The following is a 12242-nucleotide window of genomic DNA, read 5'->3' as shown; positions in this document are numbered from 1 at the left end:
GAGAAGCAGCAGGCTCACACAGGATCGGTCTCGAGCCTATACAGTTGCAAGAAGTACGGACTCAGCCTAGCAGAGGGAATGTTCCTGTAGTGGACGCTGTGATGCAACGAAATGAATCGGAACGTAGCGCAGGAAAGGACAGCAGTGAAAGACAGCCTGCACGTGACAGTTCATGTGTGTATGTATCAGCATACTCGAAGGACAGCGGGAAACAAATAAAACTGGACAATAAAATCCACCACGCGGTTTGACTGCCTGAGCTCAGGGGAGAGCTGCCGTGGGGTGGGGAGCGCGGATGTTAAGTGTAAGTAAGTGTAGGGTGACGACAGGTATTGCCTCAGGCTGAAGAAAAGACAGAGGTGGGTGGCACGGGGGACCGGAGCGACGGCTGAGCAGGGAGCGAGGAGGACGGCTATTTCATACAGCCTAACAGGCTGAAGTGGATGCCGCTCTAAATGGGAACTGATAGGCTGTGCAGAGAAAAGATAGCAGCCTTTAGGCAAAGAGCCCTGTACTGAGAAACAAAACCTGAGAGCACCGACTGAGACAGGCAGCTCCCTGGAGATGCTCACGTTGGCCAGTCACACAAGATACTGCGTAGGAGGAAAGCCAAGTGGTCTGATATGCTGAATAAGACAAGAGCAAGAAAGCAAAGGAAGAAGGAAGAAAACTGAGGGTGTAGATATAGAAGAAATCTCAGCATGCTTACTATTTTAATATATGGGAAATACATTTACCCACTAATTTTCACTGAACGTTGCTGAAGTACCCAAATGGATCCAGCAAAATAAAGAATTACTCATCCTTTCGTTGTATAATGCTCTGAGATTATGCCATTTGGAATATTTGTGGTGAGGGGCTTAACAGTGAAAATTGAATTGAAAATTTGAAAAGCTGGAGGCTGTTTGAGTCTAGGGCTGACTGAGTTTCTAGTAAAGGTAAATCCATGACAAAATGTGATTCTGCACCATGAAGTATAAAACACAATTTATTATAGATTTTAATGTATCTAGCTGCTAATGATCAAGCTGCCACTTTGTTAGATCATTCTATAGTTTGAAATAATTTGAACATAAAATATATGCCCAAGTATAAGCCCTTCACCACACACACATGGCTTGTCTTTTTGATCAAAGGATAATATGAACTGCTTGACTTAAATAAAAAATATCATGAGAATATCATAAAAGTTGGACTTTTAATAAAAATATTGATGATTATGTGCATTACACGTAGTGGAGTAGTATTTGGAGAGAAAAATGGAGCAAAGACGTGCTGACATGTAGGGTAAAGAAACCCAGCTTTGTGCAGCCCAATTCTTATTGTAACCTGATTTTTTATTTCTAGCCATTGTTGTCAATATTTGTAGATGAAAGCCATAATAATGAATTGCCATACTGAATCCATATTTGCAACCTCTCAGAAATATTTTTGAAAATGCTTCAAACAGATCATGCATTGTACTGTGTATGAGGTGGCGGAGTCTTACAAAATGCGGATAATAGAGGAACTTTCCAAAGCTGTTTGTACTGAAAGACAAATATGTGTATGAACTTTCCAACTGATCACAGAGTCATAAGGATTGTAAATCCGATGACTGAATTCCACTGTTCGGCAAGTTGAAGTTGCTAGGTATTTTCCAGCACCTGAAGGCTTTTTGTTTATAAAACCACCTCTGATTAGACTATAAATCTGTCTCCATGGAAGTACTGTGTGGCATCAGGCTCAAGGAGAGAACGGGAAAAGACAGAGAACTGCCTAGAAGTATGAGAGGAAAATGGATTAACCAGGTTGATGGGGGTCGCCGAACATTGGGGTGTGATTGCAGTCTCTGTGAAAATAGTACTTTCTACAAGCTGAAGGCAGGGAGGATTGACCTCAATGATGTTTAGAAAGAACAGGGTCTCTTAAGCCCTTCCTGTGTCTTGGAGGGAAGCACTCATAAAAAATGAGTTACGGAGATGTAGGGATTCCTAACAGCTAAGCCTTACTGCCTAAGCACTAGACGTATATATCTTTTCTTGGCAGCCATGCTTCCCTTTATAATCCATGGATATTCATCTGCTCTATCCTAGATATCTATTTTAATGTGTATTAATTTGCTTTATCAGCCCCTATTTCTCTCTCTCTCTTGACTGTAAAAGAATCCATAGATAACATCAAATTGCCGTGGCTAATATGAGGTAAAAAAATCCAGCACTACTTTTTGCTGCCTGCTTGGACAGATTTTGTCTCACCCATATTCCTCCATTCTGCTCAGCATTGGTGCCAAGGTACAATATCTGTCTGATCCATAACTTCACTCAAAGAGCTGTATCAGCTGTATGTTTGACACTGAAAATTTCAGAAAGCCCTCAAAAGCTCAAATCTTGGTCTACAACCAAACCTATAGACTATAGCCTTAAGGAGCAGAGGGCACAAACATAATTTTATTAAAAGCCTTAGATATTAAAAGCCTTTCACAAAAAAGACTGTTTTTCAGAGATTTAGAAGGTGCTCAGAATAATAAAGGACTTTCATAAGAGGAGGTTGAGAAATATACATTAATCAGAAGCACATTTCCCTTCTATTTTTATGAATGATTCACTGGAAGCCCTAAATTCAATAATGCAGCAGATTAAATGGCATTGAAATAACTATGCCTTGAGAAAAAGAATAGGTTGAATTCATTGCTTCTTAACACAAAAAGCCACACTAAATAAAGATAAAATAGATATAACATTGGTATGTGAAGCAAAAACCTGTGTTTTGTTGTTGAGGGGAAGGCCAGATAGAGCAGCAGCAATTTAAGATTTAATACACAATTAAATGACTCACCTGGGCAAACTCCAAAGGCTTAAAGAAAGTTCATATTGGTAACTACTATTAGCAATGTTCTAGTTTTTGCCTGTGAATACACTGTCCTCCTCACTTGTCCTTCCTCCGTCTTAGACTCAGAATAACAACAAATAAATAGCATCTTAAACAGCAGAAGTGATTTTCTTCCTGGCTAAGGAAACCTTGAAATGAATTCCCTTTTTCTTTGATAAGGGAAGAAAGCCTACATTATCAGACAATCGATGTCAAATAATGTACATATTTATTACAGAAATATGACAAAATTAAACAGCACCACTCAAAAACTATTTTACAGAGCAGAGAAATACATTGCAAGATCGTGGGGAAAAGATCCCCCAACGTGAAGTGTTTGGTGATTCATGCAGTTAAATCCATGAAACTCTCTCCCATGTAACCTAGCATAGTAAAACTGTGGGAATGATGTAACTGCTGATTTATAAATAATTTCATTCATCTTTTGTGTGCTAAAAAATCCAAGTGAAATCACAGTATCAAATTCCTGTAACCATTTTCTAAGAAGATTTGCCTGGTGGAGAACACCAGTCAGTGACTCTTCCTGTTATAAATAAAAGATTAAGAACCAAACTTTTGTCTAATTTAGTAGATGAAAATCCTGGTCTTTAGGAAAGTACTATGTATTTGCGTCATCGTACTAAGAATATAATTTAAATTGCAGTAGTTATGCCTTTTTTGTCTGGTAACATTATAGTAGTTATATGGGTAAGTCCAAGGAGAAAGGGAGATGAAAAGTCTTAAACTATGTGTGTTACTGGCTTCATCCCCTTTTATCTGTGAGCCTCTCACAAAAGCAAACTTTGGATATCAAAATAATCCAGGTCAAGATGAGAGGGCATCATGAATGTTTTTATTCTATTTCTGTGTATATATAGTCTATAAGAAGACCGTTGTCTTACCCAAAAGATTTTGTTGTTTGTTTGGTCAGAGTGGTGACAGTAAAATAACAAAGCCTACATATAAAACATAGTATTAGAAAAATAAGCCTAGTTTGTTAGCACCAGTAGAGGTCAGCACCGTCTTCAGAGGGTATCCCTCTCTCTTGATGGTAGAGAGTTGACTGAAGATCAGGAAGGTTTCTTTTTAGAAGCCTAAGTAGTACATTTATCACGGAATATTTTGGTGGACAGAAGAAAAATACATTTTTATAGTAATCTTCTGTAACTGATGGAAAGATCTTCTCCTTAATAGTTCCTTAAAATCTCAAAATCTCTTATTTTCTTCTTAATACAAATAGAAATTTTAGAGAGGGTAAGGTTGAAAGTTTTTCCTAAGAACACTGAAGGTGGGGATATTGGTGGTCCAGAGCTGTGTAAAAATATCTGTAACAGGTTCCCTATCTCTGTGAATAATGAGGTCTAGCATCTGTTTGCTTTTGAAATGTAGTTCCTTGGAAGTAAATATCAGGCAGGAATAATTACAAAAGCAAGAAACAAGAAAATGCTATTAGACTATTTTGATCGTCTTCTGGAAAATGAAATATTATCCTCCAGCGGATGTTGTCCAAAAATCTGTAAACTCATTTTTAAAAGTCTCTGTCATTTCCACTAGGGGTCTATTCCACTGGGATTTAAATTGCTCTACTCTTGGGATATTCTTTCCATATATTTTCTTTCATTGACTTCTTCCCATTATTCTACATATAGACACTTAATATATGACACTTAATTTTCTCTTTCTTCTTGGTGTTTAAGCCCTGCACATATCTAGGTAGTTAGCATCTATATATTTAGATTTAGTCTTTTATCATTTCTTCACAGAAATATATACTCATGTTGCTCTGTTTATTCCTGGCAATAACTTCACAGATTTAGTGTAGCACTCCAGTCACACACTGTACAGTCCAAATGTCCATGATCTTGCCTACTTATAATCCTGATTTTTTAGTTTTTCTTTCTAATGCTGTTAACACACTCAAAGCAGATACATCTAATTTCCTGCTATTACATCTGTTAGGGGTTTCCCTCCAGTTTCTTGGCTTCCCTGGAAATACTGGAAATGTCTGATTAACTTCAAAAAGTGAGGATGTCATTAGTTAGGAATATGTAGTTTGGATAGATTTACTTTAGGAAAAATTGGTGAAGATGCTACAAATTGGAAGAAAATGCTACAAAAAGAAAAAGAATGGAGGAGGAGATACAATATGGACTATATTAGAGAAATTATTTCAGCTAACAACTGTGAAAGTGTTGTCATTTTTTTATAAAGCATTGTCACTCATTTATTAATTTCCATTGATTTTAACCTAAAGTCTAAGTGTGAATACCTCTCAGATTTGTTAATGGATTGCTAGTTCTTTTCTTGCTTGAAAGATTACTTTCTGAAAGTAGATAATGGCAACAGCATTTACTCTTGTGCTAAATCATTTCTCACACGCAATGTCCCAGGTTGCTCCCTCCTGTTGTCAGTCCCTCAATTACCTCTTGATCCACCTTGTGAGGCAATGTGAAACACAACCCAAATTAGTTTAACAGCTTTTTAGCACAAATTATTCTTGATTAAATTTTATTTAAACTACATTGTACTATGTATGAATTTGTACTATAATATGAAAAAATTATATATATATCATTCCTGTGTTATTATGATCACTCTCTCCCTATTCCTCTCTTTAAATTCTTTGATCTTATCCCTGATGTTGTAAAATATACAGTATCCAACTTCAGTCTGCAGTTTCTTAATTCTCATCTTTCATGTTACAATTATATTACATATATAGAGAATGTATTACAGTAAATTATAGTTGTGTATTTTGGAAGTTGATACTTTCCATTTCTCCAAAGAGTGGATAAAGATCTCTTCTAAGAAGTAAATCAATTTTGATGATTTAATCAAACCTGACTGTAAGGTTAAAAAAAAATCTATTTGCACAGGTCTGAGATTGACTTCTGAGATTGACTTTTCAGTATATTTTTGCAGTTCCTTTAAAATACCACTCCATTTCTCCTGAATTTTCTGGTATATCATTTATAATTCCTTATAATTTCATACTTTATTTATCGTGTTTGCATGCAGTCATACAGTTTTCTGTACTTGCATTCCGACAGTCTTCCATAGGTAATATTTTTTCTTGCAGCTGTTGTTTTCCTTTCTCTTTTTCTTTTCTTTTGTACATTCATATGTAGATTCAAAATCGGTTATATTATTACAGCACATTAGTGGCCATATCTTAATTTTCAACTAAATTCCTCAGTGTTTTACTGTCAGGGAAGAGGCAAATTTTAATTCCAGCTATGACATTAACATTTACATTAAGGCTAATAACACCAATGTTCAGAATCTCAGAAGAGATCAGCACAACTGACTGTTAACTGTGTTTTAATAATATTATAAAGCAAGTTTTAAGTATTCTATTTTTTTCATGCATTGTTAAATGATATCCTTGTACTACTGTTGCCTTCCATTTTACTTTTCAGTGATAGAAAGGGGTAGTTTGAGTTTCATTTTTATACCAAGTTGCTTACCTAGCTCTTTGGTGATTATGCTTTTAGTTACTCAACTTTAAAAATTCTGCTTTTGGAGAGTTTGAAGGACCACTCAGTACTTCCTTTGAGTTACTACTCTCCAGGGAAAATTATCTGGAATACTATATTTTTTCACTGTTAGTATTTATGATATAAACATTGCTTTTTACTCCTATTACATCTTCCCCAAGGACTCTTTTTTGATTTATTGATGAATAAACCTTTGCAACGAACATCTACTTTAAAATAACAAAGAAATAAGGCAAATCACAGAGAGGACCCTGATTCAGGAAAAGATACTTGCACAAACTGCCACCTACTTAGGAAAAAACATGGGACGTCAACTCCTTTGAAACAAGGCAGTGTTTCTGAGTTTTTTAAATAAAACACCATCTGATTTTCCATTCAGCCTATTGGAGGACTACAAATTCCAGAAGATTCACATTTCCCCTCAATTTGTTTTCAGGCTACTGAATATTATCTGATTGTTCTAAGACAGTCTTCTCAGCAGGTTCTTGTTCATACTTCAAGGAGTACTTTGTTCATACTTCCAGCAGCAAGTGCAAGAGAAGTTGAAAAGCATACTTAATTTAATATTATTCATTTATAGTATATTCCTTTATAAATCAGAAAATTAATCTTCAGATGCCTGGCCTTAGCAGAATAAAGGGTATTTAGGGATTTGTGTACTCTGATGAATTTAAGCTTAAGTTAAACTTAAGTGCTGCACTTGGATGCTGTAGCTTACGTTTGAGAAGTACAACTGAGGGATGAGGTGCAGAATGAATTTAGTTCATCAGTAAAGTTGAAATCAAGAAAACTGATGAAGTGTAACTACATAGGCAAGGAAAGGGAGAAATAAAAATTGCAAAGATAAATGCAATATGCATGCTGAGAAATCTATTTTAGAAAATAAGTACTCCTTTTCTAAAGATACTACTGCAGAAGTACTTTTCACTTAGGAGCTTTTGGAAAGAATTGCCTCCTCTTTAAAAGGTACGTTAGTATGAACCAAGAAGACTTCAGAAATGCCATTAGCTGGAGCTCACATTCATTCCCAAAGGCAAGATGTCAAATCAAACCGGTATGTGGCCACAAACACTGCATCACTGAACAACATATATCTAGCAATTCACAAAACAACAGCAGTTTCCATTACAGCTGAGTGTTTTTCCAGTTGAGAGAAGCAAGTTAGACTGAGAGAAATGAAAACTGGTGAATCTCAGCTTATCTTCAGAACAAGCCTGAACAAATAAGGCCAAGTTTTAGGAAGAGTTAACAAGCCTGGGACCTCAGGCCGCATTTGTTGCCCATATTGGTCAGCATCTATGGAGATGTCAGTCTGTTCCACCTTTCCTGCTAAGTCTTGATCCTAATTCATTCACTAAGAGTGGTTTTGCTCAGTAAGCAGCAAATTAACCCTATTATCTGCTCTTTAGACTGCAGCCATTAAAAAAATGGCAAAATGGCTTCCCCAATCTCAAGCGTTTTTGTTTATTTACCTGACATGCAAAGTCCATACAATCAATACAAAATAATTTAATAATTCATAGAACCACAGACTAACTTAGGCTGGAAGCCGTCTGGTTCAGTCCTTCACACCCCAAATGGGGACAATTTAAATGAAGTAGCTTTGATTATAAACTAGCTTAGGTTAGAAGGCTCTCTGAGATTCACTCCCACAACTCAGGACAGGGCTAGCTTCAAAGTTAGTTCAGGCTGCTTGGGGCCTTATCCAGCTGTTTTTTCAGTATCTTCAAGGAAAGATATTCCACAGTCCAGTACTTTACTAGTGCCTAACAATACTCTTTGTAAGATGCTTTTTTTCCTTAAGTTCAATTACACTGTTCAGATTGTTCACCTTAAGTTCAATTTGACTGTGGTCTCCCGTCCGTTCGCTGTTCCCCTCTCAGGAAAGTCTGACTTTGTCTTCTTTGGGTCCGGAACCCAAAACTGGACCCAGTGCTCCAGCTACAGAATGAGAGGTGCTAAATAAAGGGGAATAATCACTTTTCTTGACCTGCTGGCTGCAGTCTCGTATACTTTAATTTGCTGTATTTTCGTTTATAATATTTGAATTAATGACTATGGGAATGGATTACTGACTAAGTAATTCTTTCTAAATCATAAGATAAAATGCATATGTTAAGTATTCCTGTTTGCATGTGATTAGGAACCCAGAAAATTAAATTCAGATGTGTTATGGATATTAAAGGATCCTTGTCCATTTTGCTCTCTGAGTTTTTTTCTGATTAGAAACATTTCTAAGTATCAATAAATTCCTATCAATATATGAAACAAAAAATTGAGCTTTTTAGAAAACAATAAGCATTAGGAAAATGTATAATGAAAAGAACATGTGCCTGCAAAAAATGGTCATTATCCTGCTCAAGTACATTGGAGAGATAACCTGTACTGCTAAAGGAAGGAATACATGAATTTATATTCATGGAAGTTTTTATATTTAAGGAAGTTTTCATATATCTTTGGACTTGCATGCTGAAACTGTCTCAACTGATGAAATTTTTAGTAAAAAAGAAAACGGGAAAAAATAAATCTCAGCTTTATGTGAAGTTAAATAGCTTATGGATATTGTAATTTTTTATTTATGCCCTGAGGAATTGTATCTGAGACACATTTGGCAAAGAAATGGTGAAGTTGATTAATAATCACAGACCATTCATATGACGGAGCAAAGAGCTTTAGCTACAATTTGTCCTTGAAATTGTAATCCAAAATTCATGTCTTTAAAAAACATTTATTTACAAAGAGGACATTTCCATCTAATTGTTCTGTATTTCTGCTCTTCTTGGCAGATAATATTGAGATCATGGCAGGCAGTATCCCAGAAAACAAACAGCAATATGTCGTAACATATTGTTCTTAACTCTAGTCTTTATTATACTACTCAACTGAGTCTGAAGGACATCAAAACAGGAAAGATTAATTGGGAAAAACAGGATGTGTCTAAATTAGGAGATAGATGTATGCTGCAATACACATTTTTCCCAAAAAGCTCTGACAAGAGGACCTCTGGAAGAGGACTTTCAGACCTCAAAGGGTGGAAATATCTTCAGTTTCTCAGCTTATACACAGCCACAAAACAAAACAAAACAAAAATCAAAAAGAAACTGTGCACTTATGCTATTCAGCACCTCTTCATATCAACTTCTATACTGGAAGATTTAGAACAATTATGCCTAGTGTTTTAAATTTGTCTTTCCTGCTTTTTTTTGTTTTGGAAGCCCAAGTATTCAATGTGCATTATGTCTTAATGCTAGCCAATGAAAGCTAACACCACCATGGCTGTTCAGATTTTTTACCAAGATATCAGAAAAATTCAGTTTCCCCACCCACACTAACGGGATTTCCCATGATATCTCTGCTGCTCACCTCTCACAGTCTATGGAACATTACAAATACAATCATGTGGTGACAGTGTGATGTGGGTGTGATAAATATCCCATCAACAGCATTTTGTACACTGTAGGACTGCATTTATACTATGGCAAAATCACAATAACAGTTCCTATCTTTAATTTTCTATTTATTTGTCTTCTTGAACAGGCACCCAGGCATCACGGCCCATTAATAATAAGTAAAGATGCATTCATTGTATGACTGCAAAATGAAACAGAGCTCTTTAAGTAACTACTATGTACACCTATATACCAGTGCACAGTGCAGCTTTCTCTTGCTGAACGGCATGCAGATGATGGCCTCAGAGCTTTTTCTGCTCTGCACATATCCACAGCAGGGCTGAGCAACCCAAAGCACAGAGCAATTCATCTGTCGCTACACAATTCAGAAAGAGCTATTGCCTAGCAGATGGGGTGAATCTTTTGTGTGGTTTCATGGGTATTCCCACAACATTTAGTGTGTCCTCAAGGGTCTGACCTTATGTGTCAAAGATGTCAAAGAAACATCAAGTAATTTTATGGGTCATTCCCCACACTGTGCAGTAAAACAGATTAGACTGTCAGCAATCAAATTTGAGCTGAGATCAGCCAGAGACATTTTTGGTCTCAGCTCTGCCAGCTATTCTGTAAAGGTGTTGGATGAGATCTTTAACAGAAATGTTCCTGGGGATCTTTAACTACATTGCAAAAGTGTGTTCAGATTTATTTAAATACTCCTATGCAGTTCGGCTCAGTTCATCTGGCAGCTCTCCAGAGGAGGGATTCTGTTGAGGAAAACATTAGGTTATTGCAATGACAAACTAAAGCTACACTTCTATTTGGAAATTTTTGTAGTCCCTGACAGCAATTTGGCTTGAGGCTAGCAGAATATACGTCTTCATTTTCATCTGCAGCAGGTTTTTGTTGACAGCTTTTAAAACGTGGAAATATCTATTAGCCATGCTTTTTGCTCTTAGGACAAGTAGCAGTTGTAAGTGTTCCTTTCTGTTTGTGTGTTTCAAGCAACAAAATGTAAACATTTGCATCAGAGACCTCACCTGTATCATCTCTTCTAACAGGTGGGGAGTGCTATATGACAAAAATGGACAGAAACAAAAATTCTGGGTAAGTGTATCCTTACCATTGGGTTTTGAGGCAGAAGACAAAATCTCTAAATTACAGATTATCAGACAACTTCTTTCCTTTCATTCCCTCTTGCTGTATCTACATTTTTCCCCATCACCCTAAAGTCTCCTGCGTAGTTCTAGCCCTTTTCTGCCGACTTTTTATGATGCTGACTCTTGAGCTGTAAATTCATCTGGCTCTATTTCAAAGTTTCCTTCTTCCATTTCCTTCCCTTTCCTTCTTGATCTTCCACTTGTATTTGTGCTTTTCCCCACACCATCCTTTCTGTTTCAAAGAATACCCTCTCCTTATTCAAATTTCCCAAGAAGATCCTCTTTTTGGTGCCTGCAAAGAAGACTCCGTAATATTAATCTTTATTATTGACTAAAGCATAAAAAGAAAGTTGCCTATTTAAAGTGTATTGATAAAGGCCAGACAGCTGTCAGAAAAAAATAAGCATTGTCTTTCATCCACTTAGAATAAATCAGAATCTATCACTTTGATTATGATTAACAGCTCATTCTATTATTCCTGTGTTCAGCAGAAGGTAATTTGGAATTTACATAGCTGATGGCAGGGCTCATGTATAATAGCTTAGTTTTACTGACACCTAGGGCAAAACTCCTACTGACTTCATTTTAGAAACTAAATTGCTCAAAATGTCAATAGCTACCTGAATGAAATATAATTCACTAAAAGTCAGGTTTTTAATATCTTAGGTCTCTCTTTAACATATTAGTTGTAATTAGAATTTTGACCATTACTGTTTAAATGGTGACTTCCTCCAGCCAACAGTTGAATTATTTAATGATTTCTGCTAAAACATGTAAATTTCCTAGTAGAAATAGCATTTTATTTTTATTCATAGTGGTTTTGGAACTGAATTTTTATCAAAATAGAAAGGAATTAATCTTTAGAAATCATAAAAAACAAATACATTCTGATTCTCAGTGTACCAAATCTGAGAAAAAGTTTCTTTGAAGACTAATACATAAGATTCATTTTACTTTTTTGCACCTTACATTTTAAAATACTACATAAAATGACAGATTAGTAATTTTTTCCTCTTTGTTTTTCTTTAGATTGCTGCAAATTCCTGGGGAAAATCTTGGGGAGAAAATGGCTATTTCAGGATTCTACGAGGACAAAATGAATGTGATATTGAGAAGCTGATTATAACCACTTTGGGATAGCTGTAGTCTTCTACGTTAATGTTATGCTGTATGTTGCTTTATACATCTGTTCTTTGTATATCTGTTCTTTCTATTCCATTTCCAGTCTTTTTAGGAGAAACAAAATATCAGCTGCCAATACGAATCATTGGTCCTAAAATTATCTAAAAGAGAAACATCCCTGGTATGTTACATAGGTGGAAAAAATAAAACTGTCATGACATTCCAGA

General features: G+C 36.0%; 1 protein-coding gene across 1 annotated transcript in view; it reads left to right on the top strand.

Moving 5' to 3' along the window:
- Positions 1-12033, top strand: part of TINAG (tubulointerstitial nephritis antigen) — a 40058-nt gene extending 28025 nt beyond the window's left edge. Inside the window, exons 10-11 of the mRNA XM_062571109.1 lie at positions 10795-10840; positions 11923-12033. Of these exons, the coding sequence (XP_062427093.1) occupies positions 10795-10840; positions 11923-12033 (157 nt within the window). The remainder of the gene's footprint in view (positions 1-10794; positions 10841-11922) is intronic.
- The last annotated feature ends 209 nt before the right edge of the window (positions 12034-12242 follow it).

Source organism: Rhea pennata, chromosome 3, assembly GCF_028389875.1.
Source record: "Rhea pennata isolate bPtePen1 chromosome 3, bPtePen1.pri, whole genome shotgun sequence".
Taxonomy (NCBI): domain Eukaryota; kingdom Metazoa; phylum Chordata; class Aves; order Rheiformes; family Rheidae; genus Rhea; species Rhea pennata.
Note: the sequence above shows the minus strand (reverse complement) of the source record. Positions and strands in the feature narration are given on the sequence as shown.